Source organism: Haliotis rufescens, unplaced genomic scaffold (genome assembly GCF_023055435.1).
Source record: "Haliotis rufescens isolate VD_foot unplaced genomic scaffold, xgHalRufe1.0.p SCAF_1, whole genome shotgun sequence".
NCBI classification, from domain to species: Eukaryota; Metazoa; Mollusca; class Gastropoda; order Lepetellida; family Haliotidae; genus Haliotis; species Haliotis rufescens.
This window is the reverse complement of record NW_025963779.1, coordinates 9,074,507-9,098,566: the sequence shown is the minus strand read 5'-3', so window position 1 is coordinate 9,098,566 and position 24,060 is coordinate 9,074,507. Positions and strand designations below refer to the sequence as shown.

Sequence of the window (24,060 nt, the reverse complement as noted above, 5' to 3'; positions counted from 1 at the left end):
ATCTCCAACAGCCAAGATTCCATTTGATTAGCTGAGGGTTGCATAGACAAAATTCAATTACTTGCACAAATGTAACCACAACATTTAAGCTGGCTCTAGACGTGAAAAGTTTATGACCAAGCATTGAATTTCTTATTGAGGAGGTTTCAATGGTTAATGCTGACATTTTCAAAGAACAATGCTATAGAATAACAGCTATCTATATATATTTCGATACTGCGCGCATCAGCATTTGACTGATGAGTGGAAAGTTGGTGGTTCAATCCTGTCCACGTCATACCAAAGGACGTAAAAAGATGGTACTTGTTGTTTTTTTTGCTTGTCATTAAAGGGGCTTAAACAAGGACTGGTCGGCTTGGAGTCAGTATACTGTGTCTGAGTGGGGTGTCTGCAGCATGGTATCTCAGTGGGCTAGCAGCACTAAAGACTGACATTAGTCTGGAAAGCACAAGCCCCTCCTCACACACACTACTCTTGCACGCAACATTAAACCCCATTTCACCTCACCTCACCATCTGACACTGCCCAGTATTGTTCATCAGGCTTCATTGATGACATTGAAACTGCAGTGGAATAAGTATGAAGACAGTAGCTATAACACAGCCTTGCCACAGTTACCAGCTTTGAAACAGCTTACAAAAATGTTAAAATAACTCCACAGTCTAGCCTTTTGTTTAGTGGTGTACTACATGTCATAAGTCTTCTTCCCACAGGATGTGAGTGAGTGAATGCATGCATTAATGAGTGAGTGCCTGAATGAGTGAGTGTGCATGAGTGAGAGTGTAAGAATGAGTGAGTTTTTGCATGAGTGAGTGTTTGCATGAGTGAGTGAATGTGTGCATGAGTGAGTGAAAGTGAGTGAGTGTGTGCATGAGTGAGTGAGTGTGTGCATGAGTGTGCATGAGTGAGTGAAAGTGTGTGAGTGTGTGCATGAGTGAGTGAGTGCATGCATGAGTGTGAATGAGTGAGTGAAAGTGAGTGTGTGCATGAGTGAATGTGTGCATGAGTGAGTGAGTGCGTGCATGAGTGTGTGTGAGTGAGTGAGTGTGTGCTTCAGTGTGAGTGAGTGAGTGAGTGCGTGCACGAGTGTGTGAATGAGTGACTGAGATGGTGAAGGTTGGATCAGAACCCACTATATATATTGGTGAATGTCAGTGCCTCAGATGACCACGCCATGAGGTTGTGAAATCTGCTTATAGAACAAAACTGTCCATATCACTGTATTAATTTGGACCTTGACCTTACATATTAAATAACCACCATACACCCACACTTTTATCAGCACAATAAACCTGGCTGCTTCTCAAAGAGAACTTAAGTACTGGTAAATTTCATTACAGTCTATGCACCTAGACTTTCATCGGGTGAACGTGGCTGCATCTCAGAGAGACTTACTGGTTGAACTGCCAAACAGTCTATGCACCTAGACTTTCATCGGGTGAACGTGGCTGCAACTCAGAGAGACTTACTGGTTGAACTGCCATACAGTCTATGCACCTAGACTTTCATCGGGTGAACGTGGCTGCATCTCAGAGAGACTTACTGGTTGAACTGCTATACAGTCTATGCACCTAGACTTTCATCGGGTGAACGTGGCTGCATCTCAGAGAGACTTACTGGTTGAACTGCTATACAGTCTATGCACCTAGACTTTCATCGGGTGAACGTGGCTGCATCTCAGAGAGACTTACTGGTTGAACTGCTATACAGTCTATGCACCTAGACTTTCATCGGGTGATCGTGGCTGCATCTCAGAGAGACTTACTGGTTGAACTGCTATACAGTCTATGTACCTAGACTTTCATCGGGTGATCGTGGCTGCATCTCAGAGAGACTTACTGGTTGAGCTGCCATACAGTCTATGCACCTAGACTTTCATCGGGTGAACGTGGCTGCATCTCAGAGAGACTTACTGGTTGAACTGCCATACAGTCTATGTACCTAGACTTTCATCGGGTGAACGTGGCTGCATCTCAGAGAGACTTACTGGTTGAACTGCTATACAGTCTATGTACCTAGACTTTCATCGGGTGAACGTGGCTGCATCTCAGAGAGACTTACTGGTTGAGCTGCCATACAGTCTATGCACCTAGACTGACTTCAACGTAACCTAGCTGCTTCTCAGAGTGACCTTAATGGCGTTCAGCCACACAGTATATGCACGCATTTTCAGTGCTAGAGGCAGACCTTTGATTTTGCTTACAAAGTGAACAAAAACACTTGACAGGTTGACACGTAAGATGTCGGGCTTACATTTATGTACACAGTCAGTGAGTACAGGCTATTACTCTGACACAGTTTACTTAGCTTGTGGTCAGCCAAGCACAAGTCCCCAAACATTATTATTTTCCTTCCGCTCAGTCCTTACTGTAATACTGTAGCTCTAAATGAAGCAAGTCTAGATTTTCAACAGGTTCTCGACCTCGCCTCTCAGTGGGTCTCCTTTTCAATTTAAATGTTGCTGTTTGTTTCTATCCAAATTCTAAATTTTTAGAGACCAAGTGTTCGTCTCTCAAACTTTCCAACACACTCGCTTGCATCAGCACAAGTGAGATGTCCCCCGGGCATGGTCATACCTCCAAACACCATTCTCACCTCGAGTCAGGCTAACACACTGTCCTTGCCACCTGGCACCCCAAGCATGAAGTAGGAATAAATTCCATGGCAATATCAGTTCGGTAATGATGGTCGTGGCTGTAGACACCAGAGTTGTGCGGGTACTGCAAGTATTGATGAAAACCTGTTCTGTTACCACTGCTGGCTACTGATTTACTCGGAGCCCTTGTCACCTCCTGTAGACAGTTTTTACTTGAGACCTATCCTTGATCATGCCACGTCAATGTTTCCAACATTGGAAAACAGTTTAAGTTATTTAGGATAGACTCTGTGGAATTCATCTGCCCTACAGTCCTCCTCGGAATGGAACATTGTTCTTGCGGTAATAAATTCTTAATTTCACTTCTCACTTCTTTTATCATACAGTAGAGAAAAATATAAAACTAATTAAATTGCCAGTGCTAGTAGGTAAGTGATTTGTCTCCCTGGTTCCTAATATATCTCTTTCTTCAACTTTTTATTGGATTTTTTTTCTAACAGATAATCTTTCATTTTCTTCCAAGGATTTCCAGACAATGCTAACAATTACCATGATATATGCGTGATGTTGATGAAGATGATGGTATTTATATTGATTTTGAGGATGATGATGATGATGTTGATGATGATATTGATGATGTTGTTGATGAGGGTCTTAATTATGATGTTGATGAAGATTATGATATTTATATTGATTTTGAGGATGATGATGATGATGATATTGATGATGTTGTTGTTGATGATGATGTTAATTATGATGTTGATGATATTGATGATGTTGATGATGTTAATTATGATGTTGATATTTATATTGATTTTGATGATGATGATGATGTTAATTATGATGTTGATTATGATGTTGATGATATTGATTATGATGATGTTAATAATGATGTTGATTATGATGTTGATGATATTGATGATGATGTTGATGGTATTTTAGGATTGTTTTTTCAGTGTTATCTTCCGTGAATCAGGCTATTCTTTATCCCCGACTACTCCAACAGGTAGAGGTGTTTTGTAGATCTTATCACCAACGACATACTTCATGATACAGCATAGTCTCGAGGTCGCGACGATCGCATACACTTAACCCTTTCTGTGTACAAACTATTGTTACACCACTGAAGAACCATACACCTCATTCACCTTCCACACTTACATTTCACACATTCTCCTACAGTGTTAACCACCCCATGTTAGTAACCCATTTCACTGACAAGGTCGGCAATGCGTTCTCACATTTCTCGTTTCTCATCAAGCACATCTTTGTAAATGCATATAAAACCTTTGTTGGTTTGGCAACATACAAACACTCCTCTTTGCAAACACTGTGCCTCGTTTACTGCAGAATAGACACTTATTATCAACAGCATCTACCACTGTAGGTAGGTCTCACGAAATTGTCATTTCATCCTTAAAAAACACTCCTCCTTAAAAAAACACTCCTCCTTAAAAAAACACTCCTCACACAGGAGTGATTATGAAAAATGTGTACAACATTCCTCTCTGTGATAGCAGCAAGAAATCTGAATTGCATCTTAATATACATTACCCCTATATTATATGTACCTCAATAGGCTGTTTGTCCCAGGGGCTTGTGTGGGAGGTATTTGTGTACCTGATTATTGTACACAATACACAACTGAACATACCTGTGAAAGACTTGGGGGCCTCCCTTGTGTTTATGATAATCGCCTATCATTCATTTTACATCCATGATTGAGCAACCAGAATACATGAGAGACCCTTTTGATGGGGCCAGATTGAGGGATACACCTGTTCCTTCAGCTCTTGTGTTGTGGCTTAAGATGAACATTGACAATGAACATACAGAGAGAATGCTCCGTCCAACACTATACAGTAGCAGAGAGATATACTAAATGTCATCTAAACAAGGTTAAATGATCAATGATTACAAAATAGCAATAATTACTTTATCCAAGTTTTTCTTGAACTGAGCTGCAAGGGACTCCGTTCTATCAATTAATTATCAATACTATACATTACCAACCTTTTTCCATAAGAAATGTAAATAAGTAGTCATCGATTTATATCTTCTACACAGTAATATCTGTGTAAACATAGGTACATGAATTTCAGTTTCTAGTCCACTGTAGTCTAATTTCCAGAAAAAAGGGTAAATAGGTTGGAATTAAACATACCGGTATGCACTTCTTTCAAATCCAGATCAAGATTGATCAGTCAAATAATCCTGAGTATATATTGAGGAGTTTTGTGTTTAGAAAGGACAAGGTATACGAAGACATGATATAGCCCACTTTTACAACAAAAAACAAGAGTCATCAGAAGATGACAAGACCCCCAGCCCCCGCTCGTTAAAAAGAACAAATCATCTGACTGTTACTTTAAGTCCAACTTGATGAAAGAATATCTATCTGTCTGTCTGTATACAAGAGTAGTTTTGAACTATCAGTACTAAGGAACTGGGATTCGGAACTTTGTATTTCATCGACTATATCCCATCACATCAAATGCCGGGGTTTTAAAAGTTACAGTTTTCCAAATGTCAGATGACACATGATTAGGCATATGACAAGAACATCTTGATGTTATATTCTAATCAGTTTGCTCAAAACACAGCAATAACATGGGTAGTGTCAGATTCCCAGTACATCATTCAAACACGGAATATAGTTCTAAACGGTAGTTATACTGTCTTTGATCTTCATGCTCACATAATTAAAAGGTTGGCATAAAAAAGTCTGGCAATTAAAATACTAACTGCTTAATATACCATATGAAAATGTACATACTGCACAAAATAAATGTTATATGACCATTGTAAAAGCCCATTTGTAAATGTGTGTTACTTAAGTGAATTTACAATGAGGCTATTACATTGTAACATTTAGCTATATATAACTTGAAAGCTGAGAATTACCGTTAAAAATGAATGGTTGAATACGGCTGACCTTTACATTATAGCTACAGATATGACAGATGAGATCTATAAATCATAGCTACTAGTCAAGGAGATATCATTTTGATATTAATGACCACACACACAGTACAGAACCTTCCTCTACAAATGTATACGGTTCTCTGCACATACAAAACATATAATTAATAGACTTGACACTTTGTGTGTAATGTATGGCCGGTCTATGACTGATTTTTAGGTTTCTTACAGGGTATAGCTTGGCAAAATGTCAATATCTGGTCTCAACATGGAAACTTCTCCAAGTGTAATACATGGTGTTTATAGTATTGTGTTGTGCAACTTATCTTAACACAAGGAAAGTGCTAGTTTAACAGTGCACAGAATCAGAGTGTATACCTCCTTCTAGCTGCAATGAAATACAATGTTACTACAAAGACAGCAATATATCACAAGTATGCAGTGTGTATATGATCAAATTTGGACCAGAGTTGTTGTAAGCATGCATGAATAACGAATCATGCCAGATTGCTGACACATGACATAATCGGGGTGAAGCAGCATTCGAAGCCATCATCATAGGTTTCTGGTGTGCCCATGGGACACAACTTTGCACAGCAAACTGCAGCGCCATAAATGAAGTGGGGATTAACTTAACATTCACTTCAACATGGATACCCCACTCAGACACAGTATACTGACTCTGACCAGTGCTTTCTTTATCCCTTAATGCCAGGCACCAGGCAGGGTTATAACAACTACCATATATCGCTGCTTAAAATGTGAGTTTTTTGGACCTAAAATTAGGGGGCTTTAAAGAGTGTTCGTCTTATACACAGGGTTGAAGTTTTTTTGCCAACACAAAGACAATGAGCATGTAACACCGGAAATACCATGTCAACAAATCTGTACTGAAGTAAGCAATTTAATCATGTAATCACATTTGGTTAAAAAATGTGTTCATTGTATATCTGGACTTATGTTTGTAATCTATTTTATCACATCTATTCAAAATTTCATTTAATATTGTTTAAATTAAAATCATGTGTGAAGCGATCAGTAGATGACACACCTTACCATGGTGAGATTACCGCTATTGATGCCTTGAATTGAACTTTAGTGAATAGAAAATGGATATATATATCATAAATGCCATACTTTGACTTGTTGAAAGTCATGTTTGTTGTAGTTTGACCATTATATGTCAACAAAAAGTTTTCGCTATCGCAAGTGTGGGAGCATCAATGGTGATTGGTCAAATTGTTTCATACAAGGGCAGGAAATATAAATAAATCAGTTTCATATAAAGAATTCAGTACATATATAATGAAATGCATAATAAAACATTTGACTATTGAGTTTGGATAATAATGAAATGTTGATTTATCTTGCTCTACAGCTTCAATTCATAATATATATTCAACAGAATCCTGTCAAATTACTCATTGTTTCTATCAAAAATATTTTGTGTTGTAAGTTAAATGTCAAGTGATTTTTTTTTAAATGTCAAATTGAATAGAGTAGATGTTATTAAGGATCACCTTTTTTCAATGAAATATACTTACCGTATTCGACGTAATAAGCGCCCAGGGCGCTCTCAAAATTAGAAATAGGGGGCTCTTATTAGAATATTATTTTGGTGGAAAAAAACAGAGTTGAAAGATAAATTTTGTGGTTTATGCTGACGGTCTGAACTGTTTATATACGACAGATATATTTTTCCAGATTAATTAAGGGGGCATATAACACACGAGTGCGTATTATACACGAATAAATAAGTCTTGTGTACATTGATCAATCGGAAGGGATGCTAATTGGGATTGTTCACTTGCCAATATATTAGCAAATATCGCCATGGGCGCTTATTAGAGCGGGGCGCTTATTACGTCGAATACGGTATATATAATTCATTTGGTTCCAGTGCAGATATTTTTACTATGGCTCAAGTTTATCATTATGTGTCAGTGCTGCAGAGGAATTTGAACGTTTAAACCAGGCTCTCACACCGTCTATAATCATAATCGCCTAGCTGCAGCGTAGCTTGTTGACTAGCTTATGAACTACTTCATAACTTCATGATTCTAGCAGGTGGATTTCTATATAATCATCTTCACACAAACCCAGTGTAACCTGAAGCACAGTGCTACAATGAGTCATATTTCTGAACAGTGCAGGCATGTATTTATTTCCTCTCAAATAAAGGGGTGCGATGCTGTTCTGATCCACATATTTTTTGCAAGTCATTTATTTCTAAACACAATTTTGTTTGTCTGAAATTTTGTGATATTTGTAATCATGAAAGTAATTTTTCACCTCTTAAACTTTTGGCTATCAACCTGAGGTAACAATAAAGCTATTGAAGAGGAAACACCCTTTTTCAATACAATAATGTACTTGTTGCCACCGGAAATCACAAATCATTTTGTGAGTAATCATCATTATGACAAGCTCTTAAGACAAACTTGGGATAACAAGGACCGCCTAGAAATCTCCATAGACAAATGTCTAGCTCAGGGTCAGTAATCAGATCAGCCTCAGTCTGGCTGCCATAGTTTGAATTCATACCCTACAGGTCTTCTGCTGTCACAACTGGTTTGTGTCCTCCAGACTCGACCACCTTCTTGTTTGTTTAATTGCAATGCCAGTCCTCATTGTTGTATGAAGGGAAGTGACAGAAGTTTGTATGTGTGTTTATTAATGCTCCTCTCAGCTATATGATGGCTGTCTGTAAATAATCAAATCTGGACCAGACGTCCAATGACTGATATCATGAGCTCTGATCTCCAAATTAATAAGACTACTGCATTTCATGTAATTATAAGTAGGTGAAGGATTAAAACTGAAGAAAATCTTTCCCTGATCCTTATGTTCCTCCTGAATGTGATCCTCCACATATATGTTCATGCAGTCTAGAGTCAGTGGATTTGCAATCTCATTTAAATCAGATCTTAGTTCTCGCAACCGCTAAACAAAGATCTGAGGACATCCAATTAGAGGTCACGTCAGAATGACCTTTCATCTGACCAATCAGAGCGTCGCTTACCAGGTCACGAAAGTGACAGTCAGAATGTGATTTCTAATCATACAACCTCGAAAACTTTAACACGGGGTATTCAGAACAATAGTTACGGGCTTAACAACTGAATCCATACAATCTAGACAATTTATTAGCCATTCCTGAATTTGTACAGGTTTCAAATTTTTAATTGATAATTTATCAAAAATATGTTTCGAAGAGAGTTGCAAATTTGAAATTAGTGCGGTAAAGCACGAGAAAGCTGCCTTTTGATTGGCTAATGTCCACTTCTTGTCAGTCATTCTTGTCGGTCTGACGTGACCTATAATGGGGTGACTATTTGACCATAAAAGTAGCATCAAGAGTCTGGAGAATATTTTAAGTTTTGGTCAAAGGAGTCCTGTTTGAAACTGACATATTTTCTTACTGTGTAATCATGGCCTTTAAGGAAAGTATTAAGTGCTAGATAAATATCTACCTACAATTAGAGTTAGCAGTCTGATTCAAAGTTCATCTTTCCACAGTTAAAGCTGTATGCTTTAAGAATATTAGTCCTGTGGCTTGAGCACATTACAAGAGCTGATGTACAGCTGGACTCCCTAGAAGAAATATAACTAATCATCTAATTACTCTTAAACAAAGTGCTTTTGAAAAATAGAGAGTCACTTATTTTTAATGCTTGTGTCTAATAAATTAAGGTAATTCTAAAGATAATGACATGTAAATTAACTATTTATCAACTCCAACATTTTTTGCAACTGTAATTTCAAACATTCAAAATATTGATTATGTCTGCCTGCAGTTTGTAATGCCATTTTTAGGATCAGAAGAATAATCATGAGCTATGAAGCGTTACAATTTCTAAAAATGTAAAGAAAAGAAAATGTAAAGTATTATCAAGAGCCTTGATCCACAAAGCTTTGGTAGAGCTTCAAATTTGGACTCATTTTACGTTTTCAATAGGTTTATTAGTTGTTTAACGCTAAACAGTACCACCCCATCAGGACCGTCTTGGCAACCTGTAGTTTATCATAGGCTTACAGCTGTCGTAAAGCTATAATGCTTTGTGGATCTGTGCACTGGATTATCTAGTCAAAGTTGTCAATAGTGTCAGTGATGAAACAAATTATGGACTGGATTATTAAAGACTGGATGGTTATCACATGTCCTGTTAATTACTCTCGTTGTATATTTGACACTGAGCCAAAGATTTTGAAGGAATTAAAGATTTACTGCACATGTTGATTCCATATAAAATTGAGACTCAGGAAAATATTTTTAATTTCGAAAAGTTTTTTCCATGATAAAAGCACATTGATAGTGTGCCTTTAAACTCCTGATCAAGAAATATACATCAATGTCATGCAACCGAGTACTTGGGCTCAAATGAAATTTGATCAAGACGCCTCCATTTTTATTAAAATCATCCATCATTTTCAAAGCCTATGATCTCTTTCAACAGAATTTCTTCCTGGTCATACCAATTGGCCACATGCAGATCGTACAATATTAAAAGTACATTTGATGTGATAAACCTACACAGCTGAATAAACAAGATTTGATAAAAGTTTTCATAAAATTCAAGACATCTGAATAATAAAACAGTCATTCCATTGGTTGGCTGCCCTAAGCCAATAAATATGTGACCTTCTCAGTTTGTGGTTCTTGAATGTGACTTCCTTTGCACAAACAAATTATGTTTGTCTTTGTACTACCAACATTACAGCATCTTGGCTCCAAAGTTAAAATTATATTTTCTGCTACTTGTCTACAAATCATCTGACAATTAATGACCGCCCTGTGCGATGATCCTGGGTGTCAAATCCAAAATCAATAATGTTTTTTTACACAATAAATATAACTAAAGGTGGTGCAACTCAAATACTGCCAGGAGCCAGACTGGGAAACGATGGCTTAATTGTAAATTGCAGTTTATTAGGTCCTACTGTTCAAATCAATAGTCTAAAAAGGCCGAGTGAGTGAGTGAGTGAGTGAGTGAGTGAGTTAGTGAGTGAGTGAGTGAAAGTGATTCTACATCACAATCAGAAATATGGACAGTTATTTCACTTGTTATTAACATTAACTGAGCAAGTGAGTTGGGTTGATTGCCACTTTGAACAGTATTTCAATCATATCAGAGTGTCAGTTTAATGTGGGAGGAAAGTCCAAAGTGATGCAAGTCTCAGACATTTACCACCTTGGTGAAACCCATGAGGATGGTATGGTCCTGACAAACCTAGAAACTTTATCAGGGCGAACCCAAATTGAACCCACAATCATAGGTCTCTCATGTGGCGAAGGGACACAACTATCTATTCATAACATGTTCATTCTCAGCTTCCTGTAAAATGCTTGACAATTAACAGAAGCATATTTCAAACAAAGACACTTGCCTAAGGAGACACCACGTGTGTTACATGTGCTTCAGTCATGCAAACCCTGACAACTTTCACACCATTTGATGTTTATTGTCCTAACAAATCACCTTTCTCCATAAATACAGCAACTGCTGTAAAATTTGCTGTAAAATATGTTTCCAAGACAACAAAACTGTTTATCAACCAAAACATGTTTTCCACTGAATAATACTTATGGAAAATATATAGTGATATTTGATTTCAACAATTATCAAAACAAACATAAAACTCCCAAACAAAAACAAACAACAAGCAACGCATCATCTCAAACAAATGCATAAAAACATGACGTGTGTATTATCAACACACCAAACCTGTCTAATATATCCCAGGAACATAAAGAAAATAGGGAACTGACAACGTCTCGAAATGGACAGACACAGTAAACCACAAAGATGCATGAATACTATATCTCACAATGTTACATCTACATGCAAACTACTTGCATGCGTGGTACCACATATACAGAGGGAAATATTACGTTGGCTACAGTCAGTTACAGTGGGCACCAGGAGGAGCTGTGGCCAGTGGTGGCTTCAGACAGCTGCCACTCTCTGCCGTAGTTTTCCGATATCCCAGTAATTACTGCTGTATATTATCCACCTGCACTGGAGCTAAATGTTTCAACCAAAATGGTTGATGAGAGGTTGCTGCCTCTGCTGTGAGAGTTAATGAGGCAGTAACATCTTACAAACAGGAACCAGAAGTTGACTCCTTTGTGCCAAAAAACTATTGAGATATAGTCCTATATTTATATATTCGTATGTTTGTGTGGAGTTATTGGCTTGCCATTTTTTTCAGTCCTGTAAGTTCTGTCGAATTTGCCTGTGATGTAAATTGAAGTAGAAATGATGAAATGTGCAATAAAACATTAGTGTTAAGTTAACGTGAAAAGTATTATTGTTACTTCTTCAAAAAATGAGTGCATATTGACTGAGAAAACTGACTCTCTATCCCTTTATTGCTGAGTGCAAGGCAGCTAGGGTACCAACTAGTGATTTCGCGATTCACCCGTTTGCATGATATGATATCCCATACACTTAATTTGGCATCAATTCACATTTAACCCCATAACAGATGTTGATCTCGCATCAATATCAATAATCAAGTACAAACTAATTTTTATTTTCTCATAACTTTCTTGGTCGTCTTTTGGATGCAAAACCGTCCCAATGACAAGACAGCTGGACCAGCGTTTCCTTGCTGCCTGTTAAAACAGTACGTAAACTTTGTTTCTTATTGTTTTCTCATACAGTATAGTTCACTGGACTCGTGTGTCATGTTGATGGGTATGAGTCAGTTGTCAAGTGTCTTTCTTTACCTTTATGAGCGAGGCTAAGGACGCTATTCCAAGTCTAATGACAGGCGTTCCACATATATGCAGTTACAATCAAGATATGTATTATATCTTGGCGTCTGTATCAAGGTATGTATCGCTTCGTGTGACACCTGTATCGTGACATCCCTTGTAGCAACCATCTACCGGTATTAACATCTGTGATGTGGCTAGGGGATCGAACCAATCAACCTACAGTCACCAGGCAGATGCTCTACCAATTAGACCATGAAGACAGTCCTTGGAAATAAGGTTGTGTATATATTCATATATTTGGGAACACTTGTTTGTTTTAGCTTATCAAAATATTCAAGATTACTAGGATTGTATCAACATAATTTTGACAAAAGATGAATTTTAGTTAAACCAAAGCGTTGTCACAGCAGTGGGCTCTGCATCTTATAGCCTGTACAAGACCATGAAGTGATTCAATGACGTTCTACGCCTTTTGGGTATTATGACACACAATCAACAAAGTTACGAAGCCTGACCACTGGATCAGAGGATGGTCGCTAAAAGCAGTACCGGTACAGGTTACTGGGGATCTATTTAACCTTGGAATCTTCACAGGGAAGATACATTTGTAAACTGATGACAACCTTTGCATTTTTCACCAAATCCTCACGACCATTGTGACATGTTAGTTATGTCTTGTTGGGAATTCTTCACAGATATCATGACGTCAAGGTACTACGGAATCATTATGACTAGACATATTCAAGGTATACTTTTAGAATCAGAAAATAATTGGAAACGACTGTTCTGTTCTTTCTGACCATATCTCAACTGCCTTGTGCTGCATATGGGTCTTGTGGTCAGGGTAGACAAGGATGTGGATCAGGAGGACACAATGGATGCTGTGTATGGCTGTATAGCTGACCATATCTCATCTGCCTTGTGCTGCACATGGGTCTTGTGGTCAGGGTAGACAAGGATGTGGATCAGGAGGACACAATGGATGCTGTGTATGGCTGTATAGCTGACCATATCTCATCTGCCTTGTGCTGCACATGGGTCTTGTGGTCAGGGTAGACAAGGATGTGGATCAGGAGGACACAATGGATGCTGTGTATGGCCATATAGCTGGAGTCAGTGGACTTTGTGTGACTTCCTACACTGACTGTATATACAGTCATTTGATTTATTTTGTCTGCTCAATGCCTCATCAGCTTACATACTTAGAAGTTAAAGCAGTAAAAGTGCCTACTAAATCCTTAAAAATTATTTCATATTTTACTTAATACAAAGACACCATTTAAATATGGATCAATAATGCAATCCTTATTTGCGAAAATAGATTATTTTCAAGACTAAAAACTGAAAGATTCAGATCAACAAATAACAATAATACGGAGACCCCTTGCCACATCCCTTTGTCTTTTCGGACAATAAAATATGTTTAAATAATATAAAAAAATAACACCTAACTGTTGCTGAATCCAAACCAAGAACCAAGTTATTCAAAATTTGCAAATTCAAACCCTTCATGAACATTGAGCTTAAATTCATATAGACTAAACTTTTAACTTGATCACGATGTGAGCAGGATGATGGTCCCATCAATGTATTGGTCAATATTTCAGATACATTTTTTCAATGATGTTATTCCTCAACCAAGTTCCAGCATGAAACTACAGGTCACTAATATTGCTCACATTGTTCAAATTTTCCCGCACACTTCATCTATTATGTAATCAACAAAACATGACACCACATGATCCTACAGCATCAAAGATAATGGTCTTGTCAACACCTAAGCAACGAAAATATAACAAACCAGCTTTGAGGACAAAACCACATCATCCGAGGAGCCTCCGGCAAATAACCCTATTTACTTTAACCAGCTAACCTTCAGGACATAATGAACAAAAAGACTGTCTCTTAGCTTCCATGATAATGAGTAAAACCAAATATGGATACTGTACAATGTCAATTTACACAGCATTCCTCATTGTACAGCACAAAACCTCATCTGGAATCACACATTCATGCAAACAGTTACTGAAATATGCATGACCCAAGGATCAATATCTGATCTTCAATTTTCAGAAATGTGTAGCATATATGCTCTCAAGATGGATTTAGTGCTAAGCCAATATGGCATCAAATGAATAGTATTTGTACTTTAGCATGTCTCTGTGCAAGATGTATTCCTATGACGTGGGGGGGAGGGGGTGCTTGCATTGACAGATTTATCTCCAGCTTGTGAAACAATGACAGACTTTTTGGCCATGGGTATTGCTATTAGTACCAGAACAATACAACAAACTCTGTACACATGCACAAGGAGTCATAACAAAATGGGAGAAGTAATCTTTTTATTGGAAGTTTCAAAATGACATAGGTCTGTTCAAATTATGCAGCATTTTGCATTCATTTTGGTATTATGAACACTTAATAATAAAAAAGTGTAATTATAAACTTCGGGATTGTATGAATGTTTTTTCCCAGGGCGGTAATATCTCCATTACGCCAGCATATGTGATGCACAACTGGGCTTGAATATGTGGCAACAAGCTTGAGCCATTAGTTGCAGTATTGATTCACGTCACTGGTGTGAAATGTCACATGGAATCACACATTTCACAGGTAGCATAGGAAAGAAAACTGTTCTGGTTCTTGTTACATAGCCAATCCCTTTTTTGTACAACTTTACAATTTATTAAATCACACATTTCACAGGTAGCATAAGAAAGAAAACTACTCTGGTTTCTGTCACTTAACAAATCCTTTTTATTTATTAACACAATTATCATACACATGTACATCACAAAAATGACTTTATCGGCGCTTTTTGACAATTTTACAATTAATAACACAATGGTATACAACCAGTGTGACTTTTGCTGTGTTTCTCATATTCTTTAGGGGAAACTAAATTTAAGAATAACTGTCTAATACCTAAAAATAAAATGTTATTTCCATGTGCCAGAGAATAACCAGTCTTGACTGTCCAACGAAAAGAGATTCCACTGGGAATGAAAAGCAAAATACCAACAAATTTGTATCCACGTTGGCTGTAACCATAATTACATTTCTATTTATAACATTTGGATGTGATCATCCAATGCAATATGGCCGCTCGGTGGCCATTATGGACAACTAATCCCTTTATATTTGTCGTTTATGACAAGTTAGAAATTTTAAGAACTACTCTGAGAACAAAATAATCTTCATGTTGAGAGTCTTTATAGCCATTTTAAAATTACAAAGGTGATGAAAGGGCAAGAAGTAGCCCTGAAACATTGTGTATGTATAATAAAGAAGTTGTTATCTGTATTTATTCCTTGTCATAAAGCTTGATATTGTAATTCAAAACTTAGTAATCTTCTTCTGAATATTATAAAGTTTTATGTATGGGCATATGAAAGAAATGAGTCGCATTTTTTTCTGTGGATAAAATATTATTTGATATTTGGATATTGTAATAATACTACAATAAGCTTACTTTACACGTCAATTATTAGTGGAGATGTTATTTTATACATGTGCTGCAGAATGTGTTTACATATAGCTGAAGCCATTCTCCCAACAATCACAAACAACTATGATGTCACATTTGATGTGCACATGTAATTCTCCAAGCTTATTACAGGGATACCTCATTCACTCAATAATCTAGATGGATAACAGAGATAAGGTGCCATGCACTGAGATGGAGCTTGGCATAATAGCTGAATCCTGTTTGCCTAAATTTGTGATGTGATATCTTTTTTATGGGTTTTTTCACAGTTAATAAAATCAATTTATATCAGCCAATATGTATGATGCAAGCCCCCTTTCGACTAACATCTGATATCCTTGTACAGTGCAAGATCATAAATGTCTTAATTGGGTATTGGTTTTCACATATCTATGTATCTCAGATTAATAAAACATAAAGATATTGCATCTGTGATCATGTACCTTTAAGGAATGGTTATTTGTTAGTGCCACAGACAGCATTGACAATCTACTTTGTTCTCTACAGAAACTGCTACAACGTTGCCTGAAGAAGGATTCACTAAGCACGATCCATGCGCAGCCTAATTGGTGCCAAAGTTATTGAATATATCATGTTTGTGTTGCAAGAACAGAGCTCAAAGGTTAAAGTAGAGTGTTTACTAGGGGGTGCCTTCTGCTGAAGGCATCCATTTGATTAGAGCCAGTATATCACTGTGGAGCTGTGCGTCACCTACCTGTGGCTACCAATGTTAGCGCCGCCAGACTGACCAGAACGTCCAAAGGTAATATCCGTATCCGCCAACTGACCATTATAGCACGATAGAGAACATATCCTGGAACCAAGCTTTCACAGACACCTTTTTCACCGGTGCCATTATTGATATAACATTAGTATTATTAACTCTCCATTAAGTTGTTGGCTGATGGCTTAAGAGCTCATTAGAGGATCCTAGTCATTGGTTGAAAATTCTTGTGTCCGACATACACTGGTGGATAACTTGGTAGATTGGACTCCCTGTCACAATCGGTGTCTACTGCATACAACAATTCACACTAACTGTCACAGTGATATTGATATATTCTTCTTGACCACTTGAACCTATTCGGGTCATCAGCACCTTCAGAAACGACTATTTCAACTCCCGAAATTGCAAATAATCTGATTTTTTGCACATCAGCAAACAAGAAACTGTTCCAAATTACATCGGTTGATTGCAGCAACAGATCGATGTACCTTGAGATTTTCTGCTCCACAGGAGTTTAACTCTTTCATTTTGTGCTGGTCGTATTCCATGCACTATTAGTTGATTGTGGTGTAATCCAGGCTGAAGGAGGTCTCTGCTCCCCTTCTCTGTAACATACAAGACCAATCACTGACAAGTCATCAATACTTCCAACACACCGACACAAACTCAACCTCATCCCAGTAATCAGACACATTGGTACTTCCTGCAATATTTAACTCCTCCCAACATGTCAATACCCTGATACTATCAGGATATTATATTTATGAACATTTCATCACATATTTATGAGCATAAAGTGTCCTAATTATGCTGATACATGAATTTGGAACAAAAACACACAAATATTTGGTTACATGTAATTCTAAATACTCACTCTTACATGGTTCATAACTTGGATCATGAACATACTATTAATCAACATGAACAATGACACTAAATAATGATACATTCGAAAACAAAGTCCTGTCTGAGTTAACTTGTCATTTTGGTATTCAAGTACATGAACCACTGTCTACAATGACAGAAACACGCTACAGTAATTACCCAGAGCTTAATAAGTAGCAGATGTCAATAACCTAAAACGCCCCATCCTGGAGCTTGACATCACCCATCCCGAAAGCGTGCACTTACCGTGGTGTGTATGTATGACCTGGAGTACCTACATCCTCTCTGACTTGCACATACCTTCACACCAACACTCATGTATCAATAATTCCCCAATATTGATTATGTCAACTCACTCTGCTTGCTGCACAAGTCTTCCTGCCCCTTTAACACTGCTAAGCATGTGTGGGAGAAGGCTTGCTTACCGATCGTCTTCAGCAGCCACTGATGATCAATCGTCTCAATCCCAGAGCTACAGTGGGTTTGATCACCACTAACCAAAGAGTGACAACAAGACTACAATGACAGCGTGTATGTACACTAGCGTCAGGCGTAATGGTAGTGTCAGTGCATCGTTACCTGACAGAGGTGTGGGGACTGATACACACTTAGAAATATTTCAATCTAATATGACACCAGTATCACAATAACATTCAAATGAACATGAATTTTTGCTCTTTAAATGTGATAGTTCATATTCATGTTGGTTTAATATTAACAAACTTTCTTGTGTATTTTCAAATAATATCCTTACAGCTCATTCAGTATTGATTATGATAGCAATAATGTAATTTAATAATTTTTTAAGGCTTGTCATACTTTTGTAAATGTTATTTAAAATAGAGCTTATCCTCATAATCATGTTGATAATATAGTTACAGAGACATGTTTTGTTTTAACCGAATCATACATGCATAGAACTTATAACAGAGAAATTGTCCCACTTATTTTAGCAGCTTGTGGTAGCTGTATTGAAGATTTATACTCACGTCTTAGTCAGGAGTCTAGTTGTAACAGCTTCACAGTTTGACTTCTAACTTCACTGATCACACCATTGATCACAACTTGTTCGAAATAACAAACAATAATCCCTTCACTGTACACAATAACTCCTTTCTCCTTGATATTTGTGCTGCGTCATATGAATCTACCTCAGTGCATTCAAATTTTCAACCAACCATGTGTTTCAAGGCTCCAATGACAGATTCTTATCTTTTAAATGAAAGCAGTTACTTTGTGTCCACGAAATACTGCACACGTATCATCGGCTGTGACTCTTCAGTTCAGCAACATCATAGCTGCCGTCTCCTTTTCAAACTAATCACGAGCCACTGATCCTATCACTTGTCAAACTAACCAGCGACATCAGTTTACGAAAGATCTAAGCCGCTGTGCCTTATAATCACATCGGTTCTCGTATTAATCCAACACACAGGTAATAATCAATCCACTGAGTCGCTTGATCATGTGTCTTGTCTGCCGAACACGAGACTAAACCCGAATAAGTCTGTCCCGACGCCTGTCCAACGCTGATCATCCGGAGCAGAGTTCCGATCCTCTCATCTCAACACTCCTCGTCATAGTCGGCCAACCAGCTCACCTGGAAGAAGACGGACAATTAAATAACCTCACAGGGTAAATATCATTAGCCGGTAGCAAGCTCCTCTGCTGTGTATCAGTGTACCCACTCTCACTGTGAAAAGGACATGGTTCTCTCCGCTCCACGCATTCTGCAAGCACAACACTGGGTGGGGACACATTCTTGGTAATGGGGGTGGATAGTAGGGATTTATGGGCACAATAAATCAGGAGCAAGGCGTAGGGACAGGATTACTGTAAACATTCAGGCAATTTTGTACAATCATAAATTGGTCATAACCATTGATATATCTGATTTAAGTTGTATCCTATCACCGGTTTGATACCATGTATACAGTCAAGATACCCACTGAAGGGCTCCACCTTCATGTTCCACTGTAGAGGTTAAGTTAATCTTAGCCAGATAAACTTTAAAGAGATTTTCATGATACTGTACTCACAATGCTTTGGCACGCCACCTTTTCACAATTATTGGCATGTAGGACAATTAATGAAAGTAACATATATTTTCCCATTGTCATATATGAAACATTATATACTTCACTGCATCCTAATATTTCATAAAAAAACCACAACATTTGTCATACAATTGCAATACTATCATTATTTAAATCAGACAATATGTTACACATACAGATAACAATTCCTAATTTATATACGTACCATTACCCATTATCTAAAGCCTTTATGCGTTCACCAGTTTATAGGACACAACCAGCCATGAGTGAAGCCTGAAGCTTGAAATGGTCAGTAACTTAACAAAATGTCAGTAAAATACACAAACACCCTTCCACCTCTGGATCATAGAGTCACTTTGTATCCTATTACATCCTATCAGCAGGGGTATTGAGGAACCCCGGTGATATTTGAAATCACAACTTCCCTCGGAGTATTGAAGCAGGGAGTTTGTCGATCTGGGTCCGATTCATGGCGTTAGCTGGGATATAAGCAAGGAGAGTGGTGGGGAAGTTTTCTAGCCGGTATGATCCATTCCACGCTAAACACACATTACGTTTACCCTCTGCCTGGCTGAGACTCTTCTATCAAAGCATTAGCACGTTCTGAAGACATTACATTCATCCCTTCGACATTTGGAAATACATTAACTTTGTGAATGTCTCTGCTGTTTGCATACAGGACACCTTCTTGCTGCCACTGCCAGTGAATACCTTCATTTCAATGTAACAACACCCCCATTATAGCACAAGTCTCTAGTACAGACATTTTGGATCGACTTTTCCCAGTGTGACATTCAGGCTGCTAGAAGTGACAGTCTCGCATCATAGACTGATAACACCATGTTCTGTAAGACCCTATTCCTGCACCATGACTGGAATATATTCATTTTATGAAAAAAAAACCATTCCAGATATGTATACAAAAGCAAGTCTAGCCAGCTCTAGCTAGCTCTATTCCACATATGAAATCAGCATCGGGAAAATTATTTGTTTAATTTTAGAGTCAAGAAGGGTATTGTGTAATATAAGATTACATAGACTAAATGTCAGTCTATGTAAGACCCCAGTGCTCCAGAATACAGTAAAGGCCAACCCTTTCCTCCTCGGTATCTGTCAAACGATATATTGGTTACCTCATTTACACACTCAACATCAAAGAAGGAACATGATTCTTAGAAAAAAACATGTTTATTGGTGTGAGGAGTGTAATCTATGATCATACATACCAGTGTTGAGTTTCATCTGGAGGATTCAAGCACAGAGTACGACACTAGAGGGGGATACGTTGCATCTATGTCATCACTATATTATTTGCTGCAAGGGATTCGTCAATAAAATACCCCACACATGGACAATCTGTTTGCTGTTTGTTGTTATTGTGTAGTAGAGATTGAAGTTAGTCCCATTTTTCATTCAGACATAGGCATGCATGTGTGTATGGAGCAGTAAACTGGGTGTGTTTCCAATTTAATTTACATATTTATTGACATAGTAGAAAAACACATACATATAGGAGTATTTATAGATACAACTTCACGTCCATGTTGAGTGCATATAGCAGGGACTTATCTAGGATTCAAAACTAAGTGCCCTTGACAGGCAAATTGGGGGAAATTGTTATTATTTTCAAAATTAGAATAGGAAGCTGACATGTTCTTAAATTCAGTGGTATTTTAGCATTAGTTATAACAACATGAACTGGGAAATTGCAATTTGGGATATTTACAGACATTTGCTGCAGACTTGGGGAAGAATGTCGACCTCTAACCAGGTGTAGATACATCACTGATTATATAGTCATTGTCCTTATGTTTAAAGAGAAATTAATTTCATTGCTGAAGAGTTGTGAAAATAAAAAAATAATTTATACATCCATATGGAGCCAGTTATTTTGTCATATTAATGAAAGTTTGTCATTTCATTGACAATAGGCTTTTGTCCTTTATGTTTATTAACAGAATGACTGGCTTCCCATCTGTCTGTCAGTCTCTCTCCATATTTCCCTTGTCTGTACACTCATAAATTCAATTGTCACTTACATCTGAGTAGTGTACTTTTCATCATTAATTTACATATATATAAATATTTTAGGGTAATGTTGTATTATATTCTCAGAATAATCATAAATGTTACTGATATACAGATGATGTTGTAATATAACCTATACATATATCAAACATTTATTGACGTATGCTAATGAGCTTATTATTTCATCTGCTGACTGATGATCGAGACACTCACGATGATACGGGACAGATGCATCCAGTCTCCCTTCAATTTTTTTTTAAATTCAGTGGTATTTTAACATTAGTTAAAACAACATTAACTGGGAAATTGCAATTTGGGATATTTACAGACATTTGCTGCAGACTTGGGGAAGAATGTTGACCTCTGACCATGTGTAGATACATCACTGATTATAGTCATTGTCCTTATGTTTACAGGGAAATTAATTTCATTGCTGAAGAGTTGTGAAAATAAAAGAATAATTATAGACATCTCTCTCTCTCTCTCTCTCCATATTTCCCTTGTCTGTATACTCATAAATTTCTCTCTCTCTCTCTTCTTTCTCAGAATAATCATAAATATTACTGATATTCAGATGATGTATAACCTATGCATATATCAAACATTTATTGACATTTATTGAGCTTATCATTTCGTCTCCCTTCAAATCCAAATGCCAATTACATCTTTCTATCAAACTCATGTTACAAACTTGAATAAATCAATAAAAAAACACCAGTTAATACTTTTAACATATTTAGATCACACAATTCCGATATTGTCAAACATGATTCCACACATCAGAACAAACATCCCCAGAAGATGTATTCTTGATTCAAGTCTTAAGTTCAAAGTTTTACAGTCATGAACCAAATGTTAGAATTGGCATGTGTGTACTAAACTCTGTCCATATTTCACAATGAGGTGGGGGAACACATAGTTTCAAATTCCAAATTTAATTGCCATTTAAATCCATAGTCAAATTGCCGCCCCCACGTCCATCATTACCCTATGTATGCGTCAATGCAACATTGCCACCAATCCAGACTATGATAAACGTGACTGTGGAGACACACAATAAAATGTCAAGATGTAACTGTCCACCAAACATGTAGATTCCTTTGTGTAGATGTCAGAGAGATTGAGAAGTGACTGGACACACTTTAATTGCTAATCAGTGGAAGCTTCAGCCATGGGTTCCAATTACACATAAAGATGAGATTTTTTCTGAAATAATATTTGTAATTATGAAAAAAGGAATGTAAATTGATATTGAACATGAAGATGTTAGTTTTAACTTCAAATCATTAAATACCACGCTTTTGATAAAACATGTATTCATTTGCAAACTTTCAACTTTTGTCTGAGAACAGCTTGATCTAGTACAAAAAACAAAAGTTGTTATCCAAGTTGTACATTTCTTATTTACCTGTCCATTTGTAGAATATCAATCAAACAAAATTACAGGGAGAAAGAATGACTATGGTATTAATCAGTTTCTAGACTAACATCTAGTCTCTGAAATGAAAATATTTTTCAGACAAAACAGTTGTTAAATTGTCTTGAAGAAATATGCTAAATGGAGCCCAGAGACTCTCTTCTTTTTCTGAAACTGCAGTTATCAGACTTGCCAGCGATCATAGATCATTGACATGCGTGGGCTGTATTGGATATGTTTGTATGAAGGTCTGTCTGACAGACTACCAGTTTTCATTAATTATTACAGCTCTTATGGTGGCCTGTGTCAAGATGGGACCACACAAACCAGATACTGTGATACAAGACTGATACACAGTGATCCAGTGTATACACTCAAGAGTGCGTGAGTGAGTGAGAGAGAGTGGTGCCTGACCCAGTATATCAATAATTTAATGGTCTAGTCAATTGTAGAAACCATGACTTTTAAGAATTCTTGATTCTGATTGGTTAAAATGAGGTCTCAATTTTCCAGTTTCAAACCTCTAAATGAAACCTTTACACATGCGTATGAACTACATAATGATCCATAAAAACATGCCTGCCGATAACAATCAGAACTGCATTCGTTCGATATCGGAAAATTATCAGATGTTTTTGATGTCCTAGACCTTAACAAGACTGGTTTGATGATTAGATGACAAAACAACACTTACAAACAAGTGATAATGTTTATGAAATGCTAAGGTGCTCGTTTCCAAACTAAAATGAAGAGGTACTGATTCTACAGTGAGATGACATCAAATTTAAAAACTCAGCAGGCTTATCTCCCAATCTCATTAATATCATTAAAATTACCGCTAAACAAAGATCAGAGGACGTCCCATTACGGGTCACGTCAGACCGACTTTGCGAGAACTTTGACCGACCAATTGATTGACTGACAAGAAGGCGACTTTAGCCAATCAGAAGGCAGCTTTCTCGTGCTTTACGGCAGTAATTTCAAATTGTTCATTTCCTCTATCGTTCGGAAAACCCCGTGTTACAGTATTCAAGGTTGCATGATTAGAAATCACATTCCAACTGTCACTTTCATGATCTGGTAAGCGACGCTCTGATTGGTCGGATGAAAGGTCGTTCTGACATGACCCCTAATGGGATGTCCTCAGATCTTTGTTTAGCGGGTGTGAGAACTAAGAACTGATTTTAATGAGATTGGCTTATCTCCTAAATATGAGA

At 37.3% G+C, this 24,060-nt stretch overlaps 1 protein-coding gene across 6 annotated transcripts in view; it reads right to left on the bottom strand.

Annotated features, from left to right (window-relative positions):
- The window catches only part of LOC124136673 (zwei Ig domain protein zig-8-like), a 187,158-nt gene that overhangs the window by 65,330 nt on the left and 97,768 nt on the right, over nucleotides 1–24,060 (bottom strand). For 3 of the 6 annotated variants that reach the window (XM_048401856.1, XM_048401808.1, XM_048401904.1), the window contains exons 2-3: nucleotides 18,331–18,941; nucleotides 16,445–17,061 (exon numbers count right to left, since the gene is read on the bottom strand). In XM_048401856.1, the coding sequence (XP_048257813.1) occupies nucleotides 16,445–16,520 (76 nt within the window). In that variant the 5' untranslated portion in view covers nucleotides 16,521–17,061; nucleotides 18,331–18,941. Of the gene's footprint in view, nucleotides 1–16,444; nucleotides 17,062–17,697; nucleotides 17,808–18,330; nucleotides 18,942–19,603; nucleotides 20,120–24,060 lie in introns of those variants that run through there. The other 3 variants (XM_046502646.2, XM_046502649.2, XM_048401967.1) reach the window with 3 other exon arrangements.